Genomic DNA, 16,625 nt, shown 5'->3' on the forward strand with positions numbered 1-16,625 from the left:
AACTGTTACGCGTGATGGAGCCCTGCTTTTCTGGAGATGACTGAACGCCTGCCTGCCGATGGGAAGTAGTGAATGAATTCCTTGTTTTGCTTTGCTTGTGTGCGCGGCTTTTGCTTTACCTATTAAACTGTTCTTATCTCAACCCACCAGTTTTCTCATTTTTACTCTTCCAATTCTCTCCCCCTTCCCACCAGGGGGGAGCGAGTGAGCGGCTGTGTGGTGCTTAGTTGCCGGCTGGGGTTAAACCACGACACACAGAGCACCGCATCCTCTTCCTTCTCTGGCCTTGGTGTTCCCTCCTCCTCTCCCTGTCTGGCCTTTTCTACAGTGTCTTTTCAGAGGCACCACCAGCTTTGCTGATGGGCTCAGCTTTGGCCTGTGGTGGGTCTGTTGCAGAGCCGTCTGGAACCGGCTGTGTCCAGGACAGGGGCAGCCCCTGATCTCTTCCCACAGAGGCCACCCCTGCAGACCTCCTGCCTGCTACCAAAACCTTGCCACATACACCAAATACACCAACTTAAATACTGAGGAAAAAAAAAAAAGATCAAATACATACAGTTTAGTCCCCGGAGATGACCTAATATTTTTTACATCTCTTGAGCATTTTTCTTTTTGATTAGGGAGAAATAATGCCACTGGTTTTTTATCTATATATTCTACCGGTGAACTATTAAGCACAAATAACTGCTTTGTTAAACAGCTAAGTTTTTGAACCTGCTGAGTTAGCAAAGATATCCACAGCAGGGTGTTGAGAAGGGGGGCAATTAAATACCACTCAAAATAGGGTTCTTATTTTTCCATACTCTTTGTTTGGCTATCACCATGATGAGGGCCTCTACCATGTTACATGCCATAGAAAGCTACCTGACACAATCTGTAGTGCATTCTTTACCTTCCAGAAGCAAACTATCAGAATCTATTAAAATTACTTTATGCTGATAGCACTAGAGACAGGACAAATCACAGGCCAAGAATCAGATACCAAAGAATGTGTCTCAGGGTGTTGAGGCCAGGCCCATTTGCAAGCAAAAGATATTGTGTGAAGCTGGCATGCTCAATGCATGACAACTGATGCACTGCAAGGGGAGCTGGACTAGATGATCTCTAAAAGATCCCTTCCAACCCAAACCATTCTATGATTCTATGTGTTGCTGCCTTTGATATAATCTCAATCTGTTATAAATGCTACTTTTAAGAACACCAGTAAATATCTAGAGAAACAAAATAAGAATTTAATGTTTCACAAGATACATTTCTTTATTATCATAATCACAGAAACATGATTTTGTACAGGAATGTGTAAGTGAACATTAATCAACGCAATTAAATTTGTTTCAAAGATCAGGTAGACATACTACAGAACACTGTATTGTAAAGAACAAAAATATCTGCTTTCTGGCCTTACAGTGCACATTTTGGTGCAAGTATTAAGACACAATAGTGTTCAATTCAGCAACGTATTGCAGAACATCATGCCACAGTTCACTTCAAAGAGGGTCATGACATGCAGCTTGTTAATAAAATGTTGTGGTATATAAAACCACCACGTGTTAATTCATAAAATATATAGTGGTTTGTTTGGATGATTTTGAAGAGATTTCAGTGTGGAATTTAGTTTTTATCCAGGACAAACATCCAGAGTCTCTTGTTATTTGGAATAGTCGTCTTTTAGGCGATGGATTTGGCTTCAGGTAGGAATGCCTCCCAGTATTTTATTAGCTTGCAGAGAAGGAAAAAAAAACACCTTACTTTAAGTACTGAATGTTGGAAAAGAACACACATACACCTTCCTCCTCTTGTACTGAATTTGTCTCCACTGGACAAAGTAAGCACACAGATGCTTCCATTCACATTATCTATTCATTAATTATCCATTCACATTATTATATGATGCAAGAAAAACAAAAGTAATAAATACACAAATCTGCTCATGCAGAGTTATTCTTACACACTGAGCACATTGCCACAGAATATAGTTATACAGAATTTGTTTGCACAGCGAGTTTGCCATTCTTACCTCTAAAGGTATTTTGTTTTGTTTTTTTAATTATTTTATTTTATTTTTATTAAACAAAGCTGAAGGGTTATATTCCCAGATTGAAAAAAGGAAAGATTCCAGACACTCATTTGGGAACCAGGCCTACTTCTGAGTCACTGAAAGCTGTTTTACTGCTGTACAATATTCAGTATTTAAAAAAAAAAAAAAGCATTTGAGTATTCAAGTCTCTTCAGTAAGCCTAAGCACATATTTAATGCATTTTACTCCAATCTGCAAGTAAAAGTATTACTTGAATAGACAAGACCCTCCACCTCCCCCCCCCACCTCCCTGACGAAGCTTCTCTCTTGCTCCCCTGAATTAGGACTATGCAAGTGAGAACAGTAATAGCTGGGAAACAGCAATCACTATGTTCTCCTGCAATATATTACAGACTAGAGTTAGTTCTCTATGTTTTAGAAACTGCTATACTTAAAGCCTGCCTTTTTTAACTAACCTAATATGGAACATATTAAGTACTAACTTGTACAAAAATTTTAAAATTTCTTACCTGCTGTTGTGTTTGCACTAACGATTCTAAGTACTTGATAATAACAGTTTTAAAGTCTTTCACTCGTTCCCTCTGTTAATAAAGTAAATAATTATGGCAGATTAGCCTCTTAACCAAGTTTGCTTGGAACATCAATATTATCTAAAGCAAAACTGTCATTTATTTGGAAAAAATTATACGTGCCTCAAATCTTTGCACTTCCTCACGAATGGTTTTGGAGATCTGTTCAAAATCTTTTTCCCCTTGCTGAACTTTTGTCTCCCACTGGCAAAGGAAAAACATGCAGAGATAAGACTGCATTCTCTCTTCAGTCTATCGGTATCTGAACTTTTTTTTTTAGTATATTAGTGATAGTCATTCAAGAGTTGAAAAGCACCTATTTGTTTTTTGACACACTTAAGGGAAAGCCTCAGTACAGTAATTTCAAAACAACAATTATAGAGAAGGATGTCATCAGATCAGTTAAAACAATGATATCTCCAAGGTAATGTTATCTGTATACCAAATATAAAAATATCTTAATATTGTTATTAATGAATATTTAGTAACAAAAAATGTAAAGATTCTTTAGCAAAGAAAAAGGATCTCTAAAAGCTTTATTAGCTATTCCCTTTACAAACGCTGCTATAAAAGGAACCTAAACCTTTAAGTTTTCTTACCTGTTCAATCAACTGTGAAAAAGTCTCAAAAAATAGTTGCCTGTACTTTCCTATTCACAGAAGAGATTATTAAATCTTCATCTCTGCCTATGGTCAAATAAATGCTTAAATTTGTCATATTTCTGCTGCAGATGACAAGCTAACGAGGATGTGTTTATTGGTCAGAACGTATGTTATTTAGGCAAGCCAAAGCACAAGCTCTCTTGCTCAGTGGGGACTGTTTTGAGAGACAGCAGGAATAAAAAAAAAAAAACAAAAGAAAATAATAAAAAATTGCAGGTAAGAGCACAGAAGGAAAATTCAGAGGAAGTGAAGCTGCTTGTAGGGTTTTGCCATACTGGGAACAAGGCATTAATATCAATACTACAAAACACTTGGTCATGTTTATTCTTATTTTATGTCAAAAGACACCCAGCTACACAATTAAGAAAGCATCACCAGCTATGTTACCTTATCGTTACTAGACTTTCCTTTGCACCTGCTTTTATGCAACTATTATATTGCTAAATTTAAACCATCTGTGTAAGTATATTATGAAAAAAGCTATCATCCTGACACTTCAGACATACGCATGCTAACAGACATTCTAAAAATGCAACTGTATCTGTTAATCTCAACATACTAACTGAATTATGGGAGCTAATAGATCTGCTAACAGTTATCTTCCTCAGAAAAAAGCAGCCAGGAAGCAATATACACCAATATAGTATATTCCTGCTAGCAATCTAGTGGTGCTATTTAATCACAAGAGCATTTTGTGGTGCAGTGTCATCTTACTGTTGTGATATGTAATGAACATCTATTCAAATAAATATCTTGAGATATTTATGTTTTTAGTCTGTATTTATTCAAAGTTCCCTTATTGTCTTTTCAGATGTACACTTATGAAGCTATGCAATAAGTCATAACAGGATGTGCTTCAGGGAAACACAGCCTAGAGAGTTAGCTAATAACTAAAACACTATAAAATTCAGTCCAGAAAAAGAGATTAAGGCTGCTTTGAAATAACTTGTGCCTTCCTATTACAGCAGTTTAGAGGTGCCCAAGACTTCAGAGAAAGCCTCTACAGGGCTATGGACCCACATCCCAGTTTCATCATATCCAAACACCAGGGTTTGTAGGAATTATCACTGGATAAGTTTGCCATCTTACAGTTTCTGACAAGGAAAAATCTTCCCCTTGTTTAATATGGTGTTTTGAGGACTACTTTTTTACCTTTTATCTGCACAAAGGAACTGAGTCATGGATGAAGCTCAGGCTGCATAGGCTTCCACTTTTCAATACCTCTGTCAAAAGGACTACTATTAAAGAATTCAGCCACTCAATATATTTCAGTGGAAGCAATAGTTTTCTGCCAGCATATTCAAATTCTGGGTTTGCTAACAACCTTCTCTAAACACACGATAAAGTAGGAAAAAGAAATCCTTCAGGAACAACATCATTAATTCTTTTTGTATTAAGAATGAGAAAGGGTCATTGAGTATTTCCTACTACTCCAAACACTCAGGAATTTTGCCAATGAGTTCCAGCTCACTTGTTGCATGGTGGATGGATGACATCAAGAGAGCCAACCAGCAAGAATGTGGTCACAAAAGAGTGACGCTTTTTTCCCAGTCAACAAGGGCCTTTTTAAAGAAAAAAAGAAAGTCACATTAATGAGCAACTTCAACACTGTACGTAAAATATATTGAAGTGCAGAGAGAACAAAGCAGCTTGGGTTAGTGACCAGTGAGGCAGCCAAACAAAATAAAGTGCATAAGAGATTGCAATCTGCAATGATATTCTCCATTATTTCATGAGAAAATAGTGGTGCATAACTAGAATGCATTAATGTTAAATAATTAAGCTGTCCTACCTCTTCAATTTCCTAAGTGAAGCATGTTAGAAAAAGTGTATAATTTATGAAACTTCAACATGTTAGATTTTTACTGAAATTATAATATATGTGTGTGTATATATATATTTTTAAAAATATATATAAGTAGATATGCTGGATCATTAAGCAAAACATGAGAACAGTTCTCCATTAGTCTTTTTAGCTAGATTTTAGCTTTAGAAGCCAAGAGATGTTCTTCTGACTACTCAAGTCATCTGCAACAGTTAAAAGCATTTTTAAACTTGTTCATGTTCCCCTCCTCCCATCTCCTAGACTCTGTAGAGACAGTATTTGACTGCCTCACATATCTCAGAATGGGTAACGATTGTGCACATCTCATTTTAAATAAATTCCTTTAACAATTTCAGTAAATATGGAAAATAGCAAATGTGATTTATAAACAAAAATTGTATAAAATAGTGCATTAATGGGGACTGAATGAATCAGTACAAAAAGTCTGGCCTCCAGAATAATATAAATACTGGACAACATTACCTCTTTTATATCATCTTTAGCTTGCTGCAGTTTATCAGGTCTGTTGGCAAGTTGGAGCTTTGCTTCAGCTTCACCTTTTTTTTGTAAAGTGACCTGAGCATCTTGCCATTTCTGCCAGCATTTCATTCGATGATCAAACACACCCTGTAAGTATGGGCATTTATTAAGCAATTGCAATCGTTAAAGCTATCTAAATTCCTATTAAGAAAAGAGATTTCTGGATAAAACTGGAACAAGTATACCCAAAAGAAACTTCACTGTGTCTTGGATTTCATTTGACAGCATGCTTGCACAGCTAAATACCATCTAAAAATAACAGAGCGCATTCAAGAAGCCTCTTTAGAGCAGACTACCTTGGTGCTCCAAGTCATTTTGTGTTCCTTGTCCCATCACAATACTACCAAAGTGACCACTGCAGAGTGTTATATTACACAAATGCTTCTCTAAATACAGATTCTAGCAAACTTTTTCATTGACTATATGCATAACTGGCAGTACATTTTTGTTAGCATTGGATGGAGGTAGTAGAATTAAAGAATACGTTTTTTAATATATTATGTGTTCTATATAATATATATAATAACATATAGACCATAACTATATATATATGTATGTGTGTATATATATAAAATATAAAAATATATTCCCAACAGCCTGACAAGTTCAAAGATATTTCTGGATAAAATTCTTAGACACCTCTGTGATGGGTTGACCCTTGGCTGGCTGCCAGACCCCCACCCACAGCTGCTCTCTCGTTCCCCCTCCTCAACAGGACAGGGGGAGAAAATAAGATGAAAAAAAGCTTGTAGGCCAGGATAAAGACAGGGAGATCACTTACCAATTACCATCACAGGCAAAACTGACTCAACTTAGGGAAGATTATTTTATTGACAATTAAAAACAGAGCAGGATGGTGAGAAACAAAGAAAAAACTAAAACACCTTCCCTCCACCCACCCCTTCTTCCCAGGCTCAACTTCACTCCTTCATTCCCAACTCCTCTACCTCCCCCCTGCCTGAGCAGCACAGGAGGGATGAGGGAGTGCAGTCAATTCATAACAGTTCCTCTCTGCCACTCCTTCCTCCTCACACTTTTCCCCTGCTCCAGCATGAGTCCTTCCCCTGGGCTGCAGTCCTTCAAGAACTGCTCCTGCATGGGCTCCTCTTCACAGGCCACAGTTCCTGTCAGGAGCCTGCTCCCGTGTGGGCTCTCCAGGACTGCAGCTTCCTTCAGGGCATATCCACTTACTCAGGTGTGGTCCTCTCCACAGGCTGCAGGGAAATACCTGTTCCAGCACCTGGAGCACCTCCTCCCCCTCCTTCTTCTCTGACATTGGTGTCTGCAGGATTGTTTCTTACACCTCCCTCTCCCGAGCAGCAATTTGTCCTTTCTTAAATATGTTTTCACAGAGGTACCACCAGCTTTGCTGATTGGCTCAACTTTGACCAGCGGTGGGTGGCATGGGGCAGCCCCTGGCCTCTTCTCACAGAGGCCACCCCTGCAGCCCCCCTGCTACCAAAACCTTGCCACATAAACCCAATACAACCCTTCCCCATGTCAAAACCTAATCATGCTCTACACCAAAACTGAATACTTTCTTTAATGAGATGTAGATCCACAAGTGATATTTGTTGCTTATTTACTGAAACTATTGGTTATCTAATATGGCCAAATTATGTTCTTGAAAACATTTTATGAGCATACTATAAAAATCAGTTACCTGAAAGAAACATGTATAGCATGCTAACTAGTATGGTGTCCCTAAATACTCTGCACAATTAATACTGCTCTAATTAGAAGATATTCACCATTTAGATTTTGTCTGGATCCTATTAATCCATGCCCATTTTTGTCACAACAATTTTTTATCATGGGAATAATTGATCATGGATTCATTCATTTTACTTGATTGGAATTTCAGGCAAAAACTCAGCAAGTCTTAACTGTGTAACGAAGTGTGCAAATGCATACAAACATTCATAGAATCATAGAATGGTTTGGGTTGGAAGGGACCTTAAAGATCATCTAGTTCCAACCCCCCTGCCATGGGCAGGGACATCTTTCGCTAGATCAGGTTGCTCAAAGCCCCGTCCAACCTGGCCATTTACCTTAAATATACAAACTGCAAAGTGTGACCCTAAACACAAAAATTAAGCATTTTTCCTAGCAGTACTTACTTTTACTGCAGCAATAAGACGAATGTAGTCACCAAGCAGTTCTGAGAACACATAAAAATCAGCAAAAGCTTGTTCTTGATGCAACTGATCTATCTTCTCCTCAACCTCTGCAAGCTGAGACAAAGCTCTAGATAGAGCAGTGTGGTCCTCAGAATTACCTAACATGGCAGCACTTTTAGCAAAGGCAGCTGTGTTGGCTGAAAGCTCTGAAATACAGGAGTGACATCCAGTACAATGAAGTTAATTTGTTATGTTACTCTTCAAGATAGATCAACCAAGCAGACCTCTGCCCTACAGCAACCCTAACTTTACCAACTGAAAAATATAAACTATATTTCCCAAAGCTCACGATAAAATACACAAGGAGATCACAATGAAACCACATTTAGGAGAACATAGTGCACCCAAAACTCTCCAACATCAGTAAATGATTTGCTGAGCCTGTTATGTGATGCCTATTGTGTCTTGCAAAATACATGGAAGAAACTGTCACTTCAGTATTATCCAACTGCTTAGTTCAGAAAAAGTCCAAGACCACAAAACAAAAGTCAAGTCACCCATACAGCAAATTCAAGACAATCTTAACTGGTCTGTAGTGAAGTTGTTCCATGCAGTTGTGGGGGGGGAGGAAGAAGAGGAAGAGAATTATTCAATGAGAACATCAACACCAGAGTGGAATTTGCTTCCATTATACTGTTCTATTGACTAAAGTATCTTTAACAAGACTGTGTATACTGTAATATATTAATAAAGGCATGTGACTTTGTTGCTGGCATCCATGAAGCTGAAGTTTTGAGCTTATTCATTAACAAACACTTAGGCAACTGTCTTATCAAACCTCATGTTAAGTCATCGTGTACAATGTTAACTCCTACAAAGGACCATTGAACAAAATCTCATTGTAATCCAACTTAGTTAAGGATTGAAAGCACAGGTTTGTTTATAACTGTGCTGCTTTTGCAGAATCATCAGAACACCAGAAATATTTGTAGAAGAAAAGTCTTCAGATATTTAAAACTATCACAATTTAAATACCACTCTCTTAAAAAAAAGCATTTCTTGAAATCTAAGAGCAGGTGTCAAATCAGCAGCAATCAGATACATTCCCATTTTCATTACTTCTTAAAAAACTCTTTAATCTTGAGGACATCTGATCTCAGAGATATCTGCCTCTACAGAGAATAATTCCTGGTAGAGGTATGAGAAAGCAACTTAAGACATGTTCATGTACTTTTAAAAGGGCAGAGTTGAAAGGTGATCCCATACTTAAACATAATGCATCTGTGTCAGAAGGTACATTTACGGTCTTTCATGTACTAAAAATCAAACTTTGATTTATTTAATTTATATTAAAAAAAATAAATCATCTGATGGAAAGCAGTCTTGACAAAACAGCTACATAGGTGATTAAAATATTAAGCTTATGGACATTTCTTCTCTCAAAAACTAAAATTGCTAGCGAAAGAAAGAGAAAAGGAGGAAAAGTTATCTACGCCTTTGCCTAGTGCTCCTCCCATACAGGGAAACCCCTTCAAACCGCAAAAATATCCTGATTTGTCTCCAATCAGAAAGCAGTATTAGGGAAACTAGACCAGGGACTTGGACTGGCAGAGGCCATAGTAAATGATAAATTAAAAACTGATTTTCTCATAGATACTGGAGCACAATTATCCATGATTAAAGCAGAATCATGTCCTGGAGCCATCCCTCTGAAACATCAGAAAATATTAGTAAACGGAGTAAATGGAGTAGTGGTTCCTTATTCAATTGTTAAGGTAAAATTGGAACTTCCCTTTTGTGCATTCCCCCCCCCCACTAAATGCTACTAGGAAACCTAAATATATTGTGCATGGATATTCTGTGAGGCAAAAGCTGGATACAGGGCAACACTAAACGGGCTTTTGAAACAACTGATGAAGAAACAATGCTAGGGCCCCAGTCAGGAGGTTACCTTTTTCAGGACCAAATGGATAGGGGGTAGGAAATAAGTCCCCTGGTCCACTTGGCAAATTGATTATGTTGGACCTCTCCCTCGAACACCCGAGGGGTGGCGTTATATCCTTACTGGAGTTGAAATAATATCAGGCTGAGGGAAAGTTTTTCCTTGCAGGAAAGCTGATGGTCTTACCACTGTGGCAGGACTTAATGGATGGTTTGCTGACACTCCCATGCCTTCTGCTGTGCAGTCTGACAATGGCTCTCATTTCAAAAATAAAATCGTATAAGAATGGTGTGAACGTAACGGAGTTGCCTGGGTGTTCCACCTGCTCTACAGACCCCAAAGTAATGGCATGGTCGAGAGATGGAATGGTCTACTAAAACGAGCTCTAGGGCAAAATTTATATACAGGAAAATGGGGTAAAGCCCTACCTGAAGCTGTCTGATGCTTAAATAACCGACAGACACTCACCAGATGCCTGGTGGAATGAGCTCATTTTTCTGCTTCTCCAATCAACAAAACCTTTAAAACCCCCACTGTCAGCCTGTCACTTTTCTCAGGGTGACACTGTTCTTATTAACTACCTTTCAATGGTTAAAATATCTGTCACTTTACTAACTCCCTGAGAAAAGGGCATATGGAAAACCATTTCTAAATGGGGACTCCCTCTAACTATCACTGAGGCTTGGATAATTTCCAAGACCAGATAATTTCTTATTGCTTCGGGTAATGAACTATACTTGGATGGATTCTTCGGCCTGAATAAACCTGGAATGCACCCAAGGAATCATCACTTTACCTTTGTGGAAATTCCAACTGCAGGAAAATGATGATCATAGCACCCACTGTATTGTACTTATCCTTATTTGTACCCTATTCCTCCTTATTTCATGACTGGAACAATAATCGTGTCATTCAGTTCATGAACGTCATCTCTCAAATGGGTAATGAATCAAACTGCTGGTATTGTTTACACTATCCTCAATCTTCAGATACTAATTCTGGGTGGTTAGCTGAACCTGTTCCTGAAATGTCTTGGTACCAATCTAAATTGGCATACTCACTTCCCAACCCTCCAACTTATCAAACCCAACCTTTTAAGGCACATTCGTATGATAAAACCCCATGGTGCATTACAATGCCTGAACATATAAATTCAACGTGGGTGGGAGAAACAAGCTATTGTGACTATACTCTGCTCTACAACCAGACACAAACCGGGTTTCAGCTGATATGCCGTAATCGAACCAGAGTTTGTAATGAATCCAATTTAAGAACCACATGGATCTGTAAAAACAAATCAGTGATTACAAACACCGCTGTTTTAAATATTTCACCACTCTGGAATCTCACACGGAATATTAATGGTACATTTTGCCAAAGATACTATAATTTCACTGGTCCTAATTCTACATTTTACATTCTACAGAGTAATGGTTGGTTAAGTGCTAACAACAATTGGACCACCTGTAACTGGCATAACGTGACCGGCTGTATATATGCCAATCCTTTTCACACTATTCGAATGAGCCACACTTTCCTACTCAAATTTGATCATCCTGACAGTGAAAAAGAGACTTATCAATAGCGTGAGGAATATTTCCCTAGAAATCTTATGAAATCAAATTGATGGCCTACCATTCTAGCATCCGGATGGTTCTAGCTCTGTAGCACAAATGCATATAAAAGTCTTCCACCACAATGGGAAGTACTTGTACCATAGCACATCTTGCTCCCTATGCATTTCAAACCAAAAATTTAACTACTACCTTTTTACACATCCATTACCTTGTACGCCATAAGTGTTTTGTGATCGATCCCCTGGTAAAAAGACCAACGAGATTCCATCAATTTATGCGTGCATTGTTTCCAAGTTTAGGTATTATTGAGTTGGAAAAAGCTATCGTAAATATTTCTGCTATGCTTGAAATTGTCCAAAATGCTACTGTAGGTGCTTTAAAGAATCTGCAATCGGAAATTAGTTCACTTTCGCAATTAGCTATTCAAAACCATTGGGCCATAGATTATCTTCTAGTGTCACAAGGAGGTGTATGTGTACTGTCAAACACCACTTGTTTTTATGCTAATGAACCTAAACAAATCAAATATCATATAAACATCATTCAAAGACAAGTTCGTACCTTTCACCAAATAACTCAAGCAACCCTTGTCAGAAGGTCTATCAACTGCCTGGTTTTGGGTGTGGTCTTGGTTACCCGATGTCCTGGTTTCGGCAGGGATAGAGTTAATTTCTTTTCTAGTAGCTGGTACAGTGTTTTGGATTTAGGATGAGAACAAAGTTGATAACGCACCGATGTTTTAGTTGTTGCTAGGTAATGCTTACACTAGCCAAGGACTTTTCAGCTTCCCATGCTCTACTGACTGAGAAGGCTGGAGGTGCACAAGAAGCTGGGAGGGGGCACAGCCAAACTGGCCAAAGGGACATTCCATACCATGTGACGTCATGCTCAGTACATAAACTGGGGAAAGCTGGCCGGGGGGGCCGCTGCTCGGGGACTGGCTGGGCATCGGTCGGCGGGTGGTGAGCAATTGTACTGTGCATCACTTGTTTTGTGTATTATTATTATTATTATCATATTATTATTATCATTTTATTTCAATTATTAAACTGTTTTTATCTCAACCCACGAGTTTTTCTAACTTGTGCTCTTCCAATTCTCTCCCCCATCCCACCGGGTGGGGGGGAGTGAGCGAGCGGCTGCGTGGTGCTTAGTTGCCGACTGAAGTTAAACCACGACAGTCCTTTTAATGGGGCTCGAAGGGTTTGAGATAACACCTGTACCCTTTTGGGTCCTTGAAATACCCTCTCCTGAGGTAGCCTATGCCAAGGATGCACGGAGCCTCTGGGCCAGTCACAATGGGGTGCTTCTGCCACCCATTCCCAGTTAGACTCACTTCGGCTTCCAATACAGATAGCTGTTGGGATCCCCCCGTCACCCCAGAAATATAGATGGGTTCTGTTCCTATATATCTTGATGGCATTAGGGTACACTGTGCACCGGTGTCTACCAGAGCCTTATACTTCTGTGGGTCTGATGTGCCAGGCCACCGAATCCACACAGTCCAGTAAACCCGGTTGTCCCTTTCCTCCCCCTGGCTGGAGGCAGGGCCCCTCTAATCCTCATCACAGTACTCGTTTCTCATTTGTTGTACGTATGAGTCAGAAGTTTCTTCATTAAGATCAAGAGTAAGATCAGCCCTTCTACTCTGTCTGGGGAACTGCCCGCTGGAAACTGGAGCAGCAATTTTCCTGGAAGAACCTCTTTCTGTGATTGTTTTCCCTTGCAATTCGCGTACCCGTGCCCCTAGGGCTGCAGTAGGTTTCCCATCCCACTTCCTCATGTCCTCTCCGTGGTCACGCAGGTAAAACCATAAGGTGCCCCGTGGTGTGTATCCTTTATATTCTCTCTCTTGAGCAAAAGAACGCTGACTCCTAATAGCCGAGATACTGGTCCGTACAGGTGAGGAGTAGGACCTATCCTCTCTGAGTTGCTGGATCTCCCAGGACAGTTTTTCGGACAGTTTCTCCACAGCCGAGACGATGGAGGAAGAAAGACTTTCCTCGTATTGCCGGAGTTGACTAGCCAATTCATCCACTGTTTGTTCCTCTCCATCTTTCCAGGTTATCACTGCCAATGAATTGGCGTATGACGATGGTGAGCTCCTTATAAACTTCCGCCACATGGGTCGTTTGCACTTGACTTCGTCTGGATCTTTGGATAGTTGTTCATTGTTCAGGTCATCATAAATCACCTCCAGCACAGCTAATTCTCTCAGAAACTGGATACCCTTCTCCATGGTGGCCCACTTGCCTGGGCGACACATGACATCTTCCTTAAAGGGATACCTTTCCTTCACGCTTGACAAGAGTCGCCTCCAAAGGCTGAGGATACGTGTCCCTTTTCCAATTGCTTTGTCAATGCCCCCTTCCCTAGAAAGGGATCCCAGCTGCTTGGCTTCTTTACCCTCTAATTCCAGGCTACTGGCCCCATTATCCCAGCATCGGAGCAGCCAGGTGACAGTATGCTCACCTGGACGGCGGCTGAAATCTTTTCGTATATCTCGCAGCTCACTCAGGGATAGAGATCGGGTGGTCACTGCCTCGTTTATGAGTTCTTCCTCTTCCTCCTCCCCGATCAGCAGCCGGCTTTCCTCCTCCCGTTCTCGTGATGGTCCTTCTCTAGGGTCATCTGTCTCGTATACTTCTTCCTCCGGTTCCCTTTTAGAAGAAGCTTCTTCCTCCCTTACTAAATGAGCCGACTTCCGCTTCCAAAATTTCTTCTTGTGTACAGGGGCGACTGATACCGGCACAGGCTGGTTCTTTGGTTCAGCCACAGGGCGTGTTGCTGGGGTTGGAGTGGCCGCAGTGCAAGTGCATGTCACCGGAGTCTGAGTGGCCGCAGGGCCTGTTGCCGGGGTTGGAGTGGCCGCGGTACATGTCGCCGGGGTTGGAGTGGCCGCAGTACATGTCGCCGCGGTTGGAGTGGCCGCAGTGCATGTCGCCGGGGTTGGAGTGGCCGCAGGGCCTGTCGCCGGGGTCGGAGTGGCTGCAGGGCCTGTTGCCGGGGTCTGAGTGGCCGCAGAGCCTGTCGCCAGGGTTGGAGTGGCCGTAGTGCGTATTGCCCGGGTTTGAGTGGCCGCAGGGCCTGTTGCCCGGGTCTGAGTGGCCGCAGTGCGTGTCGTTTTACTGTCAGAGCCAGAGACCTTCTCTTCCCTTTGAGGGTACTGAATGGTGTTGAACAGGGCTCGGTAGGCATGGGCCAGGCCCCAGCACGTTGCAATGATCTGCATCTCTCTGGAGTTGCCAAGGTGACAGCATACTTTGTCCAAATATTCTACTAACTTTTCAGGATTCTGCATTTGCTCAGGGGTGAAGTTCCAAAACACTGGGGGTGCCCATTGGCCTAGGTACTTGCCCATCTTGTCCCACACACCCTGCCACTCATAACTATGCAGCCTTGGGGCAGATCTCTGGATGATATTCTTAAATTGCTTACCAACTTTAGACAAAACCGAAACAATATTCCCAAGAAGTATTAATAGAAGTATCTTAACTGCCCAAGGATGCTCAAAATACTGAAAAATTACTGTAATGAAGGAGGAAACATCATAGAAGAAGGTAGTGACACTGCCATTCTGTATTTCCTCCGTAAAAAAACTCTCAGAAAAGTTACTGCAATTGCTAGTTGTCTCCACGATATGGTATCCATGGTACAGTAACGGCTTCATTGCGAAGTTTACATACCACACTAACGTCAAGGTCAATGTTCTAAAAACAAACCTCACAAGCGAGACATTACTATTCACTGCAGACCACAGCAAACTGCAAAACCCAACACCAATCTTTAACATGTACAGCAGGAAAAAGAGCACGATGCAGATTATACAAATCAATATTGAGAACAGAGAAACCAACATTGTGACCCACAACTACTAACAGATATAAGTTCCTTAATACACTCCGGTTAATCTGTTATTATCTCAAACCCTTCGAGCCCCACGTTGGGCGCCAAAAAGGACTGTCGTGGTTTAATTTCAGTCGGCAACTAAGCACCACGCAGCCGCTCGCTCACTCCCCCCCACCCGGTGGGATGGGGGAGAGAATTGGAAGAGCACAAGTTAGAAAAACTCGTGGGTTGAGATAAAAACAGTTTAATAATTGAAATAAAATGATAATAATAATATGATAATAATAATAATAATACACAAAACAAGTGATGCACAGTACAATTGCTCACCACCCGCCGACCGATGCCCAGCCAGTCCCCGAGCAGCGGCCCCCCCCGGCCAGCTTTCCCCAGTTTATGTACTGAGCATGATGTCACATGGTATGGAATGTCCCTTTGGCCAGTTTGGCTGTGCCCCCTCCCAGCTTCTTGTGCACCTCCAGCCTTCTCAGTCAGTAGAGCATGGGAAGCTGAAAAGTCCTTGGCTAGTGTAAGCATTACCTAGCAACAACTAAAACATCGGTGCGTTATCAACTTTGTTCTCATCCTAAATCCAAAACACTGTACCAGCTACTAGAAAGGAAATTAACTCTATCCCTGCCGAAACCAGGACACCTGACTTCAGAGCATGGACCTGTCACGTTTTGTTAATATTAGCTCTTATTATGGCTGTTGGAATTACGTTATTTTGTGTTATATCTTGCTTTAAATCTTTATGCATATCAGTTACTAAAAATCAATGTTTTATACTCTCCTCCTTCCTCGGATGAACAGCCTTCGGACAACAAGCAGCCCATTATTACCGTGGAGTCCTCCTTATGACCCCATTACTAAGCTGTAGGCCATGGACAAGAGGTGACGGTACCACCACCACTGGCATCCTTCCCTGTTTGTGACAGTGTCAGGGGGTGGGGTGTGACCAGTACCCCCTGCTCCCAACCCCTGGTAATATGATTAGCATAACTAATGCCATTTTATAAGGCAAACGGCCATTCTCTGTGACCGAGTTGGTCACGTATTAGTCCCCTTTCCCCTCATTATCAGGCCCTGAAGGTCCTGTGAACCAAGTAGACAATCCAGATTTCTTCTTCCCCTCCCTGTCGGCCTCAAGATTCCTGGGCGTCAGGCTGACTACTCCCTTCCTTACTGGCCTTGAAGGTCCCAGGCACCCGGGCCAACCAGGTGGTGGCGATGACCCCGTCACAGAACAGGGAAGCGCAACAGCACACAGAGCACTGTCTATAAAATCAAACAGTTACAGGTCCTAAGTGGGACTTGGACCGGAACTGCTGCTGGACAATGAGACCCGTGACCTCCCGTTGGCCAGGGGCGCCTCCACCGTCGTCTGCTTCCTCCGAGGATTAAGTGACTCATATTCTTTTATGTGTTCTTCGAGTCTAGATTATGATTGTTATGTTGATACAGCAAACCACGTATTAAGATTTGACCTGATCTGCAGAGGGT

General features: G+C 41.3%; 1 protein-coding gene across 1 annotated transcript in view; it reads right to left on the reverse strand.

Moving 5' to 3' along the window:
• Positions 1-1,231: 1,231 nt before the first annotated feature.
• LOC143171999 (sorting nexin-2-like) overlaps positions 1,232-16,625 on the reverse strand; it is a 34,683-nt gene continuing 19,289 nt past the window's right edge. Inside the window, exons 9-13 of the mRNA XM_076361206.1 lie at positions 7,755-7,960; positions 5,578-5,721; positions 2,731-2,811; positions 2,548-2,619; positions 1,232-1,719 (exon numbers count right to left, since the gene is read on the reverse strand). Of these exons, the coding sequence (XP_076217321.1) occupies positions 1,669-1,719; positions 2,548-2,619; positions 2,731-2,811; positions 5,578-5,721; positions 7,755-7,960 (554 nt within the window). The 3' untranslated portion in view covers positions 1,232-1,668. The remainder of the gene's footprint in view (positions 1,720-2,547; positions 2,620-2,730; positions 2,812-5,577; positions 5,722-7,754; positions 7,961-16,625) is intronic.

Source organism: Aptenodytes patagonicus, chromosome W (genome assembly GCF_965638725.1).
Source record: "Aptenodytes patagonicus chromosome W, bAptPat1.pri.cur, whole genome shotgun sequence".
NCBI lineage: Eukaryota > Metazoa > Chordata > Aves > Sphenisciformes > Spheniscidae > Aptenodytes > Aptenodytes patagonicus.